A 19,012-nucleotide genomic window follows, 5' to 3' on the forward strand; every position below is an offset into this window, starting at 1 on the left:
TGCTTGTTGCTTCTTGAAAATTATAATAATAATTATGAGACCTGTCATGACATCTTTTTCTAGGTACGTTTATAAAACAGTGCATATATTACTTGATCTCAAATTTGGAGTTTCACAAAAAATTTTGATAACTATCTTAATATGATTGGCTTCCTAGGTAATCTTATATATTTTGTTTTTATGCATGGGAAATTTTAAAGATGAGCTTGTAAATTTCACCACACCACTAGAGGTGGAGTCCAGGACATTAAAAAAGTCATGAACTCCCTAAAGCGACTGTACCAGAATGTTCATAGGTGAATGTTTATGAAAGTAAACTGGAATAGCCCACATGTCAATCAGCAATAGAGTGGATAAATGAATTGTGAACTATTCATTTTGGAATACTATGTAGCAGTGAACAGAAGTGAACCAGAACCTTCATGTAGCCACCTGGGTAAATCTCTAAAATAAGAATGTAGCACAAAACAGCATATCCCAGGTGAACCGTGCAATTCCATTTATATAGACTTTTGAAAGGAGGCATAAGGGCTTAAAATTGCTTAGGGCAGTTATGTGTGACAAAGTGATGAGGAAAAGCAAGGGCAATGCCTACTACATTCAGGGTAGTGGTTCAGTCTAGGGGAGGGGAGGGTGAAGGCAGAGACACAGGGGACTTCTGGGATTTTTGGTCACGTTCTATTCTATTCTTTGTTTTTTTTTTTTTTTTTTTTTTTTTTTTTTTTTTTTTTTTTTTTTTTTTTTTGTGGTGCTTGGAGTTGATCATGTTCTATTTCTTAACCTGAGTGGTGGAGACAGGTTTGTGTTACTTCCTTCAGCTTACTATTCTTTAAGCAGTACGTATGCAGTCGGTACATTTTCCCTTGTAATTAAGAGAGATTTTTCAAGTCGTGCATACCATTGGTAATCTAAATCTAGATGACTTATAAAGCAGTGACTCAAGCCTCTTTGATTTGGTGGTTCCCCTACTAACTTCTTGACATCCTCGTAGGGCATAGACGAGGGCCCCGAGGGACTGAAACTCATTTCTGACATCATCCGGGAGAAGATGGGCATTGACATCAGTGTGCTGATGGGCGCCAACATTGCCAGCGAGGTGGCTGCGGAGAAGTTCTGTGAGACCACCATTGGTAAGGGCTGCCCGAGGTAGGGCCCCGGGAGCCAGGCATTTGGTGCTTGAGCATGTCCATTTCCACTTCTGGTGTTTTCTATAGTGGACTCTTCTCTGCCCCTCTTATCCCTATGCTGGACATTCAGTGGAGGGGGTTTTATGGCAGGAAGACATTCTGTAGAACTGAAGTCTTTCAACAACTTCCAGAATGTATGTCAGGCCATGTGACCCCAAAGTTTAGATGCAGAAATGCAAGATTATTGGTACCAAGAAGCAGATGGCTACCATCATGGTGGAGATCTCTTGGGCCTTTGAAACCCAGTTGTTTCTTTGCCCCACAAATGCTAGTATCTGGGTCCTCGCTGATTCCAATAAGAATAACAACAGTAATAAACTGGGAATGGTCCTCATTTCCAGGTGAATAAGCCAAGTCTCAGAGAATAAGTTAACCTGCCCCAAGGTCACACGCTAGTATAGAACCCAGGCACAAATTTGGGTCTCCTATATCCTGAAATAGTGAGCTTTTTCTATTCTGACACATTAGGAAGTGGAGACATTATTATTCACACTCTGGTGTGAAAGTTCTCATTTCCTTTAGAGAGGGCTTTTGGGGATCTCACGTGCCTGTGGGCCATATTAAAGGATTCATTGTTGGAACAGTAATATTATTGTATTTTTAGAAGCTTTGCTTATAAAGGTTCAAGTTTTACCTGCCACCGCAGAACTTGCGTCTACCCTTGTCAGATGCACTAGTAATGGGATTCATGAGAAGAGGAAGCCTGTGAGAGAGAGGCTGGGCTCTCTTGAATGAGATGGGGCATTGGGAAAGTGTAGCTTTAGATTCTCACATGTGTTCATAGGTAAGGCAATTAGAGTTTCGTGGCATTTCCCCTTTTATTTTTTGGTGGGGATGGTGGGAGTACTAGGGATTGAACTCAGGGGCACTCGGCCACTGAGCCACATCCCCAGCCCTATTTTGTATTTTATTTAGAGACAGGGTCTCACTGAGTTGCTTAGCACCTTGATTTTGCTGAGGCTGGCTTTGAACTCGCGATCCTCCTGCTTCAGCCTCCCGAGCTGCTTGTATTATAGGCGTGCACCACCGCCCCTGACGCCTTTATTTTTTAAAATATAGGTACTTCGCTGTATCATTAGGGAAAATAGAGGTAACCGAAAGAAAACCATTCTTTATTTTGTTTAACTTTCATTTGGTATATGAAAATTATACCTCTATTTTTTTCGACTCATGCAAACTATTAGTTTATCGTTAAGTCATAGACTGTTTTATAATTGCTTTATTCACTTAATATACAGTTTTTAAAGCCTGTTAATATACATCTTCATAGCCACATCATATTTCATCAACAATTTCATATTTGGATATTTAAAAGTTTTTTGAGCAACATTTTTTGAAGAGCAGAGGTAACTGAACAGATGAAGAAGTTCAGGGAAATTGAAACTTTCCCTCCGAAGGTTTGCTAATCTAGTCTGCTGAAACATACTGGCAATAAATTAACATAAGAAAAAAGGATGTGGATGCATTGAACAGCACATACAAAATATAAAACTCAAAAGAAGGGCCAGATGGTTGAGGCTTAAATACCCTCTTTGTAGGGGAGGAGGGTGGTGTTCCAATTTTAGAGGGGGAGTAGGTGATTTTTAGGGGAGAGACTGAGCCCAGAGAACCAAGAGAGGCCTGGGATAAAGTTCCCCTGGGCTATGGGTGTAGAGTTTGATTTTCTGTCTCCTCCTCTGTGATATAAGCTTAATCTTCCGTGGTTAATGGCATTTCAGTAAGGAGCTTTGAAAGCAACTGTGTTCCTCTTTGGCAGATCCTGTCTTTGGATTGATGAGGGAATTTAGGGAAGCCCTTCCCTGTGTCATGGATCCCCAGGTCTCTTAACTTTTAAGTCCAAAATGGCGTAGTTTGGGGGTATCATTTTCTAAACCCCAACAGAAGAAGCCAAGAATGGCCTATTTACCTGTGTAGGTATATAGACACAGGTTTTTTAAAAAAAGAAAAATTCAAACAGTATGAGAAAATGGAACATAAGAACTAAGATTTTAATTTCCCATCAAACACCCTCTTCCCAAAGGGAATTACTTAGCAGTTTCTAAATATCCTTCCAGAAAATAATTTATTTATACATGTACACTAGTCCCTACTAGTATAATTCACTGTCCATATACTTAACTAGTATATGTAGGTGTGGTTTATTCTTTCGTAGTTAATTCTATTATCCATCTGCAAATTTAATGTAGCCTGTGAAATGATGTAATTACTTTTTTCCCCCCAAAAAAGAAAACTGGCTGTTCCAACTCAATCCTATTTGCCAATAAACCTTTCCTAGTTGGTTGGAAATGACTGATTATTCGATTTTCCTATAAGCCTGGGAATTCATTTACAGTCCCTGATTTAAACCTTGTATCCACCTGCATATTTTGGCAGGATGTTCACCTTCCCCAGCTCCCCCTGTCAGCTGGAGGAAAGTTTCTGGCTGGGTGGATGAGGCCTTTTGGTTTGTCAAGACAGACAAATGCTCAGAAGTCACATCTCTTTGCCTTTGTTTTTTATTTGCCTAAGGCTTCTGTCTTCTCTGCGGGTTAGACTGTGCCTGACACTAGTTACCAACCAGTCTGAGCTCAGCTAAGCAAAACGTTGGAAGTGAGGTAGAACAGGAAGGTGATATTTTAAAAATTGCTTTATATCACCTAGATTTTAAAATGAGGAAATATCAGACAAGCCCAAAGTAATCGATAAGTTACAAAACAACCAGCCCACACTGTTCAAAATGTCAGTGTGGAGACTGTGGCTGTAGCTCAGTAGCTAGAGCGCTCGCCTAGCACATGTGAGGCACTGGGTTCTATCCTCAGCACCACAGAAAAAAAATAAATAAAGGTATAAAAATAATGTCAATATTGCAGGTAAATGGATGGAGAATATCATGCTAAGCAAAGTAAGCCAATCCCCAAAACCAAAGGCTGAATGCTGTTTCTGATAAGTGGATGCTGATCTATAATGGGGGGTGGGGTGGGGGTGGGAAAAATGGAGGAATTTTGGGCAAAAGGGAGGGATGGTGGGACATGGGAGCAGAAAAGATGGTGATGAGATGGACATCGTTACTTGAGGTCCATGTATGGCTGTACATGTGGTGCGATGCTACACCATGTACAACCAGAGAAATGAAAAGTTTAGTACAGTTTTGTACAATGAATTAAAATGCATTCTGCTGTCATATATACCTAATTAAAATTAATTAATTAATTTTAAAAATGTCAATGTCATCAAAGACAATGAAGAGCTAATGGAGTGTCCCAGATTAAGACACTAGAGAGCCATGACAACCACCTGCTGCAGTGCAGGATCCTGAGTGGGACCCTGGGCTGGGAGGGATGGTTGCTGTAAAAAATAGCACTGGTGGGGCTGGGGTTGTGGCTCAGCGGTAGAGCGTTCACCTAGTATGTGTGAGGTCCTGGGTTTGATCCTCAGCACCACATAAAAATAAATAAGATAAAGGTATTGTGTCCAACTACAACTAAAAAATAAACATTTAAATTAAAGAAATAAAAGACAGCACTGCGTGCGGTGGCACACACCTGTAATCCCAGCAGCCCAGGAGGCTAAGGCAGGAGGATCATCCATTCAAAGCCAGCCCCAGCAATTAAGTGAGGCCCTAAGCTACTCAGCGAGACCCTGCCTCAAAATAAAATATAAAAACGGGGGGATGTGGCTCAGTGGTTAAGTACCTCTAGGTTCAACTCCTGGTACCAAAAGAAAAAAAGAAAAAGCACTGAGTGGTTGGTGAGACTTGAATATGGATTAGCTAGTATCATATCAACAGTGACTTCCACGTATCTGATAATTGCACTGTGATTCTCCAGATGTCCTTTCTTGATGACCTTTGGGACCAGCTAATTTTTAAATATGGTAGATTCAGAAATCTTGACCCACTGTGTCTTCGGTTAGGAAGAAGACAAATGGCACAATTTTGAGTGTCTTTTAGATGTTCTGTCATGGTGAGTGATGGTGCCCCCTTGTGGTAAGAGTTCCCTTTGCTCTTGGGGGTTTACCTTTAAAATTTAAGACTTGTCATTCCACAAAGGTTTTTCAAAGCCTATTATGTATCAGGCCCAGGAATATATCCAGGAAATATCCAGGAAACAGGAACTTCCCAGCAAACAAACCTGAAATTGTAGGCAGAAATGAGGGTTTGGAGGGAGTTTTATTAAATCAGTGGATGATCTCTACAACTTGGTGTGACCGAGGATTTTCCTGTCTTTTGGTTTATGTTCAATTTTGGGGCAGCCCCTCACATGGCTCTTGGGTACTGCCTGTACTGTGTAGGTGGCCTGGGTCCCTGCTTGCCACATGTGACTGGTAATAATAATAAAGTTAGTGCTCCTTTATTCATAATTAAAATAATAAATTTTAAAGTGTACAATTGAGAAAATGTGAGGGTGCCGTAAGTCAAGCCCATCTCTGATAGATACCTTTACCCATAGCCACAGAGGAGCCCACAGCCCCTGCCCATGTGCATGGCAAACAGAGAGAGCTCACTTCTTTCTGCCCATTCCTCAGGTTGCTCTCAGCCGCAACTCAGGCTTCCAGCTGCAGAGAGCAGGATGAAAGTGACTTGAGAAGGGCTCATTTGTGGTGCTCATGAGCATCCCTCCCATTGAGCAGAGGTGTATGGTGAGGTGGTGGAGAGGCATGGTACGGAGGTAATATGCTATGGTGCCAGGGTTGGTTTACCAACCACATAATGAAATAGTGTTGCACAGAATCATCTAGAAGGCCTGGTGGACTGTCCAAAAAGAGGAAGAGGACAGCTTGCTCAAACTGGCACAGTGACAATAAATATATGAAAAAGGCAAAATTGGCTGAATGATCGATAACTGTAATGCCTGTAGAATAGGAAATGGATTTCCATCTATTAGATGTCGGCATTTTAAATGTTTTATTATGGAACATTAAAAAAAAAGATAGGAAGAACAATACCTTGTCTCCTACTAGCTGGGTGACCATGGCAAGTTGGTAAACCCCTTTGGGCCTTTGTTTCCCTGTCTGTCAATGTAGAAGAGCATAATCATAACCATGCAAAGTCAGCTGACTCCATAATCATCTTATGTGATCTTTGAGTGTTGTTACAACCACGGCAGTTTTCATTTGTGATTCTTCGCCACCATCCTGAGAGTGCCGTAGCATTTTTACTCACGAGGAAACTGAAGCTAGAAGAGGCTAGATCAAAGGTTTGCAAACTTGTTTTCCTGTTGGAATGATTTAGGGAGCCTCAAAAATTATGGATGCCTGCTCCACTCCAGAGATTGTGATTTAATTGGTCTAAGATGTGGCCTGGGTGCTGGAGTTATTAAAGATCCCCAGGTGACTATAATGTGCAAGCAAGCTTGGGAACTGCTGGGCTCCTGGCTCGAGGCAGGCAGAGCCCAAGTCCTCAGCATGCTTTCTGCCAACTGTGTGGAGTCTTTGACTTGGGAACTGGAACTTGATTGGCAAGTCTTTTGATCCTGATTTCAGAGCCCAGGGGAGGGTGGATTTAGTGAGTCCCACCTGCACCCCACCAGCCAGAACAGGTTTCACATGAAGCTTTAGGTGTAAGATTTTAGTTTTGTTTTGCTTTTTTACTCATAGGTCTCCAAAACAAGTAAATAAAGATAAGTATTTGAAAACCACTGAACTTTCTGCACAGTCCAGGAACTATCCCAAAAGAAGAGAGTATAGCAGGAACAAAAACAAGTACTCTTTGACTGCATTCCCATCTTCCAAAATTTAGGGGAAGCATTTGTGTGTGTGTGTGTGCGAACATACGCATGCGCCCTCATTTGATACTAAGAATTGAACCCAGGGGTGCTTTACCACTGAGCTACATCCCCAGCCCTTTTTGTTGTGAGATAAGATTTCTCTAAATTGCTGAGATTGTCCTCCAAATTTCGATCCTCCTGCCTCAGTCTCCCAAATCTCTGGCATGCGCCATCATACCCAGCAGGGAAAGCAGTTTTTAAAACCCATAAATGTTTCAAACCCAATTTTTTTCGGGGGGGGGGAGGACTGGGGGACAGTACTGGGGACTGAGCTCAGGGGCACTCAACCACTGAGCCACATTCCCAGCCCTATTTTGAATTTTATTTGGAGATGAGGTTTTACTGAGTTGCTTAGCACCTCACTTTTTCGCTGAGGCTGGCTTTGAACTCATGATCCTCCTGCCTCAGCTTCCCGATCCACTGGGATTACAGACATGCGCCACTGTGCCCAGATACATACCCAATTTTGAGAAAAACTCTATTCACATTCAATAAATTAAAGTTGTATGTCAAATTGTAAATGATGCTGGGGAATTACGGAATGTCTATTTTCTATTTCTGCTCCTATGCATTTTCTAAATTGTTTTGTGATCAACATGTTGCTTTTATATTAACAGGGTTTTAACCACTATCAGGTGTGAAGATGAAGATTAGAGATTGTTCCTAATTTATTTTTTTCCCCAACTTTTCAATAGGCAGCAAAATCATGGAGAATGGCCTTCTCTTCAAAGAACTTCTGCAAACCCCCAATTTCCGAATAACTGTGGTTGATGATGCAGACACAGTTGAACTTTGTGGTGCTCTTAAGGTAAAGTCAACCTTGTCATTCACCTCAAGGAGAGGAGTTATTTGCCCAGGTTTGCATTATGGAATCTCACCCTGAAGAATGGGCTCTGTGTTTGTGCATTCTTCGGTGAAGAATGGTGAATTGAGAGCCTTGTTTATTACTTCCTGTTTTGCTGTTCCTGTTCCTCACTTATTCAGGGTTTGCTTTTACTTGTGTATATGGGGAATTGGGATGCTTTGTTGTTTGGGGTTGGTCGCATTCCCCTTTGGCTTTCCTGGGGTCTCACCCAGGAGCAGGTGATTCCATTCATTCCTCTGTTTTGCCTGTTACCTTAAGCACGAAACGGAACTTGCTCCCCCTGAATTCTGGGCTCTATTGGTTTGGTGGTTTGGCTGGTTGTTCTTTTCCAAGGGGAAAAAAAAAATAGTCTGCTATTGAGGAGAAGTTTTTTTTTTCTGAGAATAGTTTTATCATTGCCCTAGAGAGAGAAAAGATCCCGGTTAAAGAAACAACCTCAATTGGCCAGTGTCTAGGGAGTGTCAGAGACAAAAATTACAACAAATTCCGTGATAGACCCATGGGGTTATGTTTGAGTCATGCATTGGGGCAGCCAACAATATTCTACAAAATAGCAAGTGCCCACTGTTCCACTGTGGGCTTTTGTAAGGTGGATACAGAACAATAGGAAAAAAGCTAGGTTGAGCAACATCAGGTTACTTTAGGTTTCTTTTTGTTAAGTTTTAAAACAGAGATGGCTTCCTCGTATTTTCAGGGGGAGAAAAATGGGTCTGTTTTGGGATCTCTCTCCTTCAAGTTTCAGTTTGATGTGGCATTTAACACATCCCCAGCCCTTTCTGTTGTGAAACAGGATTTCCATTTTAGTTTGGCCTGGTCTGTGGGGCCTAGTGCAGGAGTTCAGTCCACAACAATTTTTAAGTAAAAAGAGGTAAAGGAAAAAATGTCCATACCTGGGCTCCAGACTAGCCCACTACTGCCTTTGAAACCTAGGTCATGATCTCTCTCTGTCCTGACCTTAGGAAACAGCCAGGAGGCAGCTAACACTTCAGGTTATACCAAAAGAAAAAGGAAAAAAAAAAAAAAGAGAGAGTTCTCAGTATGAACCCTATTTGGTTCACTTTTTTTTTTCTTTTTCTTGCAGTACTGGTAATTGAACCCAGAGGTCACTCTTCCACCGAGCTACATCACCAATCCTTCCAGGATTTTTTTCTTTCTTTTTTATTTTTTGGACACATGGGTCTCCCCAGGTTGCTGAGGCTGGCCTCAAACTTGCCATTCTCCTGCCTCAGCCTCCCTGGTTGCTGGGATTAGAGGTGTGCACTACCATGCCCAGCTTGCTTCCAAGTCGTCTCTTTCTTTCTAGAATGAATATTGTGTGTGTCTGCATCGTCATGATATCCAATGAGCATTTAAAAAATTAAAACCAATTACAGACTTGGGCTCCCAGGCAGCACACTTACACATTTCTAAATGCGTCCATATTTCTAAACAAATGTGTGGGTATTCTTCCCATTATGTGCAGGCCCTGTTAGGCATTTAAGATGCTGGCTTCAGATGCTTTGTTTATTTTTGTTGCTTGGGATTTTTATGTGTTTTTAATAGTCCCCCATTAAGCTAATGGCCACTTGACAGCAGCAGGGGGCATCATGAATGCCTAATTACTCAGCACTGGCCAGAGTTCCAGAGCTATTTTTGAGTGACTGGATGTTTTTGGTGGTCAATGGAGAAGCTGTGAAATCCTAATCAGTACAAAGAGTGCTGGATGAAAAGATTCTAGATTGAGGGTTCTGGAAAAGCTTCTGCTAATGGGAGGCCTTGCTGGCCTTGTGTGTGAACTTAGAATGACTTTTCATTTTTCCTGGCAGGAAGCCTGTAAGTGGATTTGTTCTTGTTACCATGACAGAAGGTGATTGATGGGGTGGAGGCAGGCAGAGCTTGAGGGCCACTTACTGGTGTTCCCCCTCCGCTACTCTTTGAAAGGAGACTAGCTACCCTCATTCCTATGGTCCTGCATTAAAGTTGGCATTTTTTTTTAAATGAAAAATAGATCCTCTGGCAGTTATTGCCTCTAACCATTGTGTCATACAGATAAGGAGATCAAGATCCAAGGAGTGAATGACTGGAGGGTGGCAAATATTGGCACAGTTGGAGTCAACATAGGTTTCGAGAACCGTAGTCCTGTGTTCTCTGGTTACTATGTACAACTTGACTTTTCTGATTCGTATCTAAGGACTGTAAATAAAATGAAGCCCTCCTCCATCAGAACATGCCAAAGCAAAATGATGACCATGTGTTGCTCTTATTGTGCAAATAGGAGTTCTCTTGGGTTTTCCTGATGATGAAAGTAGTCATATTCATTATGTCTCGTACAACAGATAGGTAGAGAGAAGAAAGTTGAAATCCCCCTGCTTCAGTCTTCTGAGTAGCTGGAATTACATATGTGTACCATTGGACCCGGCAGTACCTAATCATTTTTGTACACAAAACCATGAGGTCATTTAACTTACTGAAAAATAAAAATAGAAACATTAAAAGCACTCCCTATGTGGATAAAATGAAAAGAAAGTTCAAAGGGGTTGTGCATAATCATTTTATACCAGTGCATCTTACTACCTTCAGAACATTTTTCACCTCTGAGCTATGTTAATCTTTTTAATCAGAAAAGAACATATTCTTTTTTTAAAATTTTTTTAGTTATACAATATCTTTATTTTGTTTATTTATTTTTATGTGGTGCTGAGGATCGAACCCAGAGTCTCACACATGAGAGGCAAGTGCTCTACCGCTGAGCCACAACCCCAGCCCCAGAACATATTCTTTTTTTGTTTTAATTAACTTTATATAAATGACATTTGTTTTGACAGTAAATATTATCAAAAGACAAAATGACAACAAATTTAGTAATAGGTCTAATTGGCTTTCTTTTGTGATTCATGAATATGGGCAGCCTCCATTCGACAAAATACCATGAGAGATTCCAGAGGCAGGACAGTGCGTTTTATAGGTCAAAAAAAAAACCAGATCAACAGAGAGAAACCTGATTGGTTAACATCAGGTGACTTCAGGTTTCTTGTTTTTAAGAGTCAAAGCAGAGGCCAGGTATGATGGCACATGCCTGTAATCCCAACGGCTTGGGAGGCTGAGGCAGGAGGATCACAGGTTCAAAGCCAGCCTTAGCAACTTAATGAGACCCTGTCTTAACTTAAGCAACTTAGTGAGACCCTGTCTCAAAATTTAAAAAAATTAAAAAATGTAAAAAGGGCTGGGGATGTGGTTCAATGGTTAAATGCCTCTGGGTTCAATCCCTGGTTACCACCCCCCCCCCAAAAAAAAAAAGTTAAAGCCGAGAAGTCTCCTGTTTTCAGGGGGGATACTTTTTTGTTTCAGTTTGATGAAGTGGCATTTAGCATGAGTGACTCTGTTTTGGTTTGCTCTGGTCTTTGGGGACCTAGTGCAGGAGATCAGTCCAAAACCATGGCCTCTCCTGACTATTTTTTATGGTAGATTTGTACACAACAGAGCATTTCCATTCACCCCAGACAATACCATGTGTAGTCCCCACTGCCACACTTCCTGCCAGGCACCACTAATCTGCTTTTATACACTATAGTTTTACATTTTCTAGAATTTTTATAAATGGAGTCATACAGCATTTATTCTTCTATGTCTTACTTCTTTTCGTGGGGTGTAAATTATAAGAAGTACTAATACAGAGAAGTACAAAACTCAAAGTGTGTAGCCGCTTTATCAGGACGCAGATGAAACTTATAAAAGAGACGCAAAATAATAGTGGCTGAGCAAGGTAGAAGGTTTTCTTTCTTTCTTAATATAAACATCTAGAATTCACATGACCAGCTCTCGCCATAGAATCGTAAGGGACCCAGGCTCTTTCAGCCTCCCTGGCGTATGGCCTTTGTCTTCATATTCTAAAAGGGTGACTCTGTTACTCTGGAAGAAGAGAATAGATTGGGATAAACCAGCCAACTGTGCCACGGATTCGTGGGTTCCTCCTTGTGGCTCTTCTGTGGTTCTGACTGTGGGGCATGGAGGTTGCTCCAGGGCACTGGCCATGACGCACCGTCCTCGACCTTGTGCCTGGTCTCCAGTCAGGGCCCGTCTAGACCCAGCCAGGCCTTTGTGTGAATGAGCAAAATCTGCACAGTTCAACAGCGTGGCTGCTAGCCCTATGTGGAGATTTAGGTTTATATTCAAATTAAGTAATAATTCTTTCCACAGAAAGCAATTTATTTGTTGCTTTTAGAACAAATAAAGATGCTGTCGTAGCTTTTCTTTTTTATTTTTTTGGTGAAGAAAGTGCTTTTGGCAAGGCATATGGATGCATACCTATATTCCCAGCTACTGAGGAAACTGAGGCTGGAGACCAACCTGGGGAACTTAGCAAGACCCTGTTGCAAAATAAAATTTTAACAGGTGATTAAGATGCACTTGCCTAGTGGTAAATAGTGGTGGAGTGTTTACCAAGCAAGGCCCTGGGTTTGATCCCTAGCCCTGCGAAAAAAAAAAAAAAAGAGTTTTAGAACTTTTCTAACATTATTTTGTCAGCTGAGGAAGTAAGCATTCGGTATAGAAAACTACCCAGAGGCGAGTTCCTGGGCTGGATGGCAGGGGTCACAGCTGTGTGGTCAGTGGTCCCTCTGGCCCGGGTACTGCCTTGCAGCAGGGCTTTTGCTGGTGGCTGACATGCTGTCAGGTGTGCCTTCCTTGCCTTGGAGTTCCCTGTCTAGCACCTACTCTGGACTCCTTTTCACCACCCGCTGCCTGGCAATCCTGTACGGGACCTTCTCATTAGTGACCCTGAACTCCTGGCCTCCATCTCCATTCAGCTCCTCGGGCAGAAAGGGTGAAGGCCCAGAAACAGGCAGCGGTAGAACCTTCTGCTTTGGCGCTGTGTGTGTGTGGGGGGGGTCCAGCACCATGTTACAGGTGAAGCCATTCTGCTTGACCTGGGTTGTCATCAGCTACAACTCCTCTGAATTCTCAGGGTACAGTGGCAAGACAGCTTGAACGAGCTCCAGGTGCAGGTGCTTGGCAGGGATTTGAACTTCCTGTCCACATTACAGAGCTGTTCACGGCAGAGTGTGCATACGAGCACCACAGGACCTGTTCTGAGGCGATGCCATGGCCCATGTCTCCCAAACATAGGTCTCGTCCACATCAGTCCGTGCCCCACCGAGCATGGAAGGCCTGATGTTGATAGCCAACCCCATAACATTCCTTCTCTGGGAGATGATCTCTACTCAGCCCAGGAGCTGCAGCTAATGACGTGCCCTGGAACTTCTCCAACCGCCTTAGCCTGGGCACAAGTCCTCTGTGAGTTGCGACTGTATCTCTGGCCTTCCTTCTGTGGGGGTGCACTGCACTCAGAACTCCAACAGCGGCTCACCATCCTCATTCCTCCACTTAAAAGTTTTCAAACTTAAAAATTCAGTTTGTGTCACAGTAGCCACATGGCAAAGGCTCAGTGGCCCCGAGTGGCTAGTGGTGACTGTATTGGGTAGAGCAGATATAAAACGTGATGTCATTGCTGAAACTTCTCTTGGACACTGCTTCTCTAGGTAAGGCAGCTTCATCTCAGGATGCTTGCCTTGGACCTGGCTAAGCATGGGGCTGACCTTGGCCTTCCTTGACACCTTGGCCTGGCTGCCTTACACAGGGCCCAACCTGCAAGCAGCTTGCGTTTAGTAAGCACACACTCTGCTGGTGGGGTCCTCTGAGGTCAAGTGCTTCAGGAGCTAGCCTCAGGAAGAATCAGATGGATTGTTGGACTTACAGAAAATAGTGGATACTGATCCGGCTTTCTGTGGGGTGATTCTTCCTAGGTGGGAGAGTGTCTGCAAAGCTGCAGGCATCTGACTAGCTCTCTGGTTTTCCATTCTTTTTGTGGGATGATGGCCATTGGAAGAGGGCCCAGGGCCTGTCCAACCTACCCCAATTCAGAATTGCAAAAACTGCACTTCAAGGTGAATGATTGCCCGAGTTCTGCCATAACCCAGGAAATGGGAGATGGGCTTAAGCACGTCTGTCTTCTGAAAGTCCTGGTATTTTTAGCTGCAGATAGTTTAAAGCAGATTTAAATGCACAGTGGGTAATGATAACTTTCACAGCTGAGCGATCTCAGAGGACATCTGCTCTCATGCTATTCAAACACACGCTCTCACTGGTTCAGTGTGTTTATTTTTCTTGTGATAAGTGGTGGAGGGAGAGGGCAAAGATTTCAAGAGGCCCCATAAAGCAATTAAAGTGGGTGGGAGCCCAGGTCCCCTGCTTCCCTTGATGGGAAGGTTAGTTATCTAGTAGAATCTTCTAGATGGTCCAGACCCATGTGCCCTGTGGTGAAGGGGTCACAGAGGGGCTGCAGGCCCCCAGGTCCCCTCATCTGCTTGTTCTCCTAGTGTGGTTAGACTGGTTGGGCTCAGCGTCTGCTCATACAGTGCTGCTTGGAAAGAGCTCTCCCAGTGATGGAGACTCCTGCCAAGTCTTTTCGGTTGAGTGGGCCAGCTCTTCCTGTTAGAAAGTTCTTACCTGAACTCCTAGGTGGCCTCTCTGTTCCTTTCACTCACTGGCCCCTGGGCAAGGCATCTCCTGTGTCTCCTCCTGATAGCTGCTTGCCATGGGCCTCAGTTGCTTCAGCTCTCAGTGAGCATGATAATAGGACCTGTCTTGCAGGACTGTTAGATTTAGAGGGGTTAATAATGTGGGAAGCTCTAACAAGTCAGTAAGGTTAGCAATTGCCATTCTTTCTGTTTTTCCTGGTAAGTCTTTTCTCCTGAGCTGTCCTGAGCAGGGTGCGGGGGCAACTCCCCCTAGACACGGAAGTGCAGAGGGGGAGGAAGGTCTCTCTGACCCTGGAAGGAGGGAGTGTCCCACGCTGTGGAAGCAATGAGGCAGAGGGGACAGAGTGGACCAGGTCCCTGGAGCGTGCTCTGACTCCTTCTCTTGCCAGGGAGGTATTCTTGGCAAGCTAGGGAGCCTCTCTGAGCCTGGGTTGTGCCAGACAGGAAATGGGAGGGTAGGTACACACTTCACAGTCATCAGGGAAGTTAAGATGAGACTGCAGGCAAAGGGCTCAGTGCAGCTCGCTGTAGGCACTCCATAAATAATTCCCCTGCCCTCCTGTCTGCAGGAGCCCTGGGTTAGATGAAGTCTCTCCTACCTTCCATTCAGCCCATCAATGTTTCCTAGGGTGGGTTTGTCAGGTATCCGGGACAGAATGGGTTCCAGTGATTGGGATGTGGTGCAGGAAGCATCTAAGAATAGTTTCTGTGGTCTAACCACTAGGCTAACTACCCCTATCCTAAGCCTCAGCCCATTGCCTTGATAACTTTAATAAAGCCATTGGGCCTGTCTATCCACACTGGCCTTGGAGCTTCTGCTGTGAGTGCCCCTGCCTGTCCTGGTGTCACCTCATTGCTCCAGTGTTCTCCCACTGCCTGCAGCCCCGGGGTAGGCTACAAGTGCTTCAGTTCTCCCCATTTTTCACCTCATCACTCAGAATCGATGGGTCACGTGTTTTAAGAAAATGTTATTTTTACCAGGCCCAGTTGCACACACCTGTAATCCCAGTACTTTCAGAGGCTGAGGCAAAAGCATTGCAAGTTCAAGGCCAGCCTCAGCAACTTAGCGAGGTCCAAAGGAACTTTTAGCAAGACCCTATCCCAAAATAAAAAGGGCCAGAGATGTAGTTCAAGGATAAAGCACTCCCCTGGCTTCAATCCCCAAATTTTAAAAAAAGAAGTATTATCTTTTAATAAAATATAAGTTCTTTGAAGGAAAAAAAAGCACACTTTTTTATTTATTTCCCTTTAGTTAGCAACTTGCTTCGTAGTTTTTGTTTCCGGTTGATTTGTTTTGTCTGCAGTACTGGGTGATCCTACTGAGCCACATCCCCAACCCTTTTCATTTTGAGATAGGGTCTCTCGATAATTTGCTGCGGCTGACCTCAAACTTACAGTTCTCTTGCTTTAGCCTTCTGAGTAGCAGTGATTGCAGACCGCACCACTGAACACCCAGCTTGCCTTATATTTTAAGATCTCTAAATAATCATGAGGAATTACTGAGAAACACGAGTGCAGTTAGATAGAGTCAAAAATGCTTGTCTTTTCCTGGCAAGGAAAAAGGAAGTAGGAAAGTGGACGGGGCCGGGAGCCAGGGAGCGAGACTTTGCACATGCGGTATTTTTCCTGTGTTGTCAAGGGTTGGCAAACATTTTCCATAAGGGCCAGATAGAAGATGTCTAAGCGTTGTGGACCTTGGACTCTGGGGCTCTGTCGTGACTTCGCCTGTGCTCTGGCAGCACAAACAGTGTGTGGATGAGGGGGGTGACTGTGTTGCCTGGGGATCAGTGTTTGCAAACACTAGCAGTTAGGGCTGGGGTTGTAGCTCTATGGCAGAGTGTTTGCCTTGCATATGTGAGGCATTGGGTTGGATCCTGAGCACCACATAAAAATAAAATAAAGGTATTATGTCCATCTACAACTAAAAAAAAAAAAAATTGAAAAACTTAAAACAAAAACAAAACACTAGCAGTTAGCTCTTAGGTTGCCAACCCCCAAACCAGATTATCAACTTTGGAAGAGAAGGGCTCGTGTCTGATTTGTCCTGTGTCTGTCAGGCATGCAGAGAGCGAATGTTACATGAGTCTTTGTTTAGAGATTATTAAATGAAACAAAACACCGAAACTCCAGCTGCACTTATGTGGACCTAGTCGATTTCCATGCCATACCAAGAGAATTCCTGTGTGTAGCTACCAAAGGGTGCGTACCACAGTGTGTGTCCCTAGTGGCAACACTTGTAATGGCCCCAAGCTGCAACTTACTCCAGTGCCCACTGACAGAAGAAAGAATAAATTACAGTACTCTCAAATAATGGAATGTGATGCAACAATTAAAATAAGTATGCTATGTGTAAAAATATGAATGAATTTCACAACCGTGGTGTGGAATTGAGACAATGAATCCAGATGTACAAGACTGGATTCTATATGATTCCATTCATAAAATAGTTTTAAACTTATTTATTTTTTTATTGGTACCAAGGGGGGCTTAACCACTGAGCCACATCCCAGCCCTTTTTTAAACATTTTGAGACCGAGTCTGGATAAGTTGCTTAGGGCCTTGCTAAGTTGCTAAGGCTGGCTCTGAACTTGGGCTCCTCCTGCCTCAGCCTCCCCAGCCACTGGGGTTACAGGTGTTCACTACTATACCCAGCTCATAGAATAGTTAAAGACAGGTAATAGGAGTCAATGCTTGCTGTGAGAAGTAAGAGTGGAGGAGAGCTGGAAGAGGGCTCTCTCTATGGCTCAGGTTGCACTAATTCTGGATCAGGGTCTGGCTAGATGGTATGTTTAGTTTGTGAAAATCCATCAAATTATACACGTAGGATTTGTACACTTTTCTGTGTGTGATAATTGGACAAAGCATTCAGTTTTAATAAAAAGAACTCAAAAGGCCAAGTAGTTTGTCAAACAGACTTTAAGCACAGACTGCTCTCAACCATTCTGATTTCTGCCTGATGGATACTACTGCACTGCGCTTCGTCCCCACCTGTGGGCTCCTTGTCCTGTAAGTGGGATATAGAAGCTGCTGTTTCCTCCTTCACCCTCCCTCACCCTTTGTGCAGGAGAAGCAGGGCTGAGCATTTTGAGGTGGATCCAGTGTCTCCACTGTCCCCCTCTGCAGCCTCATCTGCAGGGATGCTCTAACAGCAGCCTGGCTTTGTTGTGTCCTTTGCAGAACATTGTGGCCGTGGGAGCTGGGTTCTGCGATGGCCTCCTCTGTGGAGACAACACCAAAGCCGCCGTCATCCGCCTCGGCCTCATGGAAATGATCGCTTTTGCCAGGATCTTCTGCAAGGGCCAAGTGTCCACAGCCACCTTCCTGGAGAGCTGCGGGGTGGCCGACCTGATAACCACCTGCTACGGAGGGCGGAACCGCAGGGTGGCAGAGGCATTCGCCAGAACCGGGAAGGTAGCCCCTCGATGCCCTCCCACTCCCACTGGTTCTCCGAACCACCCTGCAGAAAGCAGTGTCAGTACCTGCTGCATTCTGTGTGCCCTGGCTGCTGTCACTTGACACCTGTGGCCAAGAGAGTCTCTCTGGGCTTACAGCAGGGGATGATAACTCTCCTCCCCACTCTCCTCTTGAAATCAATTCTCTCTAGTCTTTGCCATAGTTTTTTTTTTTTTTTTTTTAATCCTTTGCTTTTAAGACCATTGAAGAATTGGAGAAGGAGATGCTGAATGGGCAGAAGCTCCAAGGACCTCAGACTTCTGCTGAAGTATACCGCATCCTCAAACAGAAGGGACTCATGGATAAGTAAGTCTCCCATGGTCTGTGACACTAGCTCTCATGACAGCCAGCCCCTGGCAGATGAGCCCATTTGACAAGTGAACCCAGGACTGTACTGGATTAGTTCCGTCCTTTGTGTGGGGGCAGGAAACACCCACCTGCCCCCAAAATGAGTGTTCGCACAAAACCAACTCAACTTCCACGAGACCTCAATTCTATAAGGCATAGGACAGAAGAGGAAGGTTTAGATTCTGGTTTGTCCTGCAGGGTGATCAGAAAGAACTGCCTGCCGTAAGTTTTAAATTTTTCAACAATGATTACTTGTTTTAAAAAATAAAAAGATAGTTGGTTGTAGTGGTGCATGCCTGTAATCCCAGCAGCTCAGGAATTGAACTCACAATCCTCCTGAGGCCGGAGGATTGTGAGTTCAAAGCCAGCCTCAGCAACTTAGGGAGGCCCTAAGCAACTCAGTAAGACCCTGTCTCTAACTAAAATATAAAAAAGGGCTGGAGATGGCTCAGTGGTTAAGCCATTTGTACTGGCTTCAATCCCCAGTACAAAAGAAAAAAAAAACTATATATATAGATACAGATCAATATAATTATGGGATATAGATAGACAAAGATAGATACAGTCATATGAATAAAATATCAAAGAATTCAGAAAAAAGGGAAGGACAAGTTGTCCCAGCATTGTGCCATCAGAAAGGACCCATGTGAAAGTGCATGCACAGCCTTGCAGTGTCCTTGTCTTGTGACTGGTTGCCTGCTTCCCTCCTCCCCTCCCCTTCCAGCCAGACCTGTGTTAAGGTTGGGCTAGGGTCAGCTGATTGACCACCTGACTGAGGGAGGAAGTCCTGTAGCACATAAGCTGCCCAGCCTCCCCAGGACCACTGCCTGGCCCCACTGGCCATACAGCCCTTTATCTCGCTGAGTTACTGTGCTTCCCTGTAATTATGACACCAACTAC

General features: G+C 44.0%; 1 protein-coding gene across 4 annotated transcripts in view; it reads left to right on the forward strand.

The window, feature by feature from the left end:
• Gpd1l (glycerol-3-phosphate dehydrogenase 1 like) overlaps nt 1-19,012 on the forward strand; it is an 85,551-nt gene that overhangs the window by 29,039 nt on the left and 37,500 nt on the right. For 3 of the 4 annotated variants that reach the window (XM_077796250.1, XM_077796249.1, XM_077796251.1), the window contains exons 4-7: nt 992-1,130; nt 7,627-7,739; nt 17,489-17,722; nt 17,964-18,070. In XM_077796250.1, the coding sequence (XP_077652376.1) occupies nt 992-1,130; nt 7,627-7,739; nt 17,489-17,722; nt 17,964-18,070 (593 nt within the window). The remainder of the gene's footprint in view (nt 1-991; nt 1,131-7,626; nt 7,740-17,488; nt 17,723-17,963; nt 18,071-19,012) is intronic. The other variant, XM_077796252.1, reaches the window with a different exon arrangement.

The sequence above is a fragment of the Urocitellus parryii genome, chromosome 3, assembly GCF_045843805.1.
Source record: "Urocitellus parryii isolate mUroPar1 chromosome 3, mUroPar1.hap1, whole genome shotgun sequence".
Taxonomy (NCBI): Eukaryota; Metazoa; Chordata; class Mammalia; order Rodentia; family Sciuridae; genus Urocitellus; species Urocitellus parryii.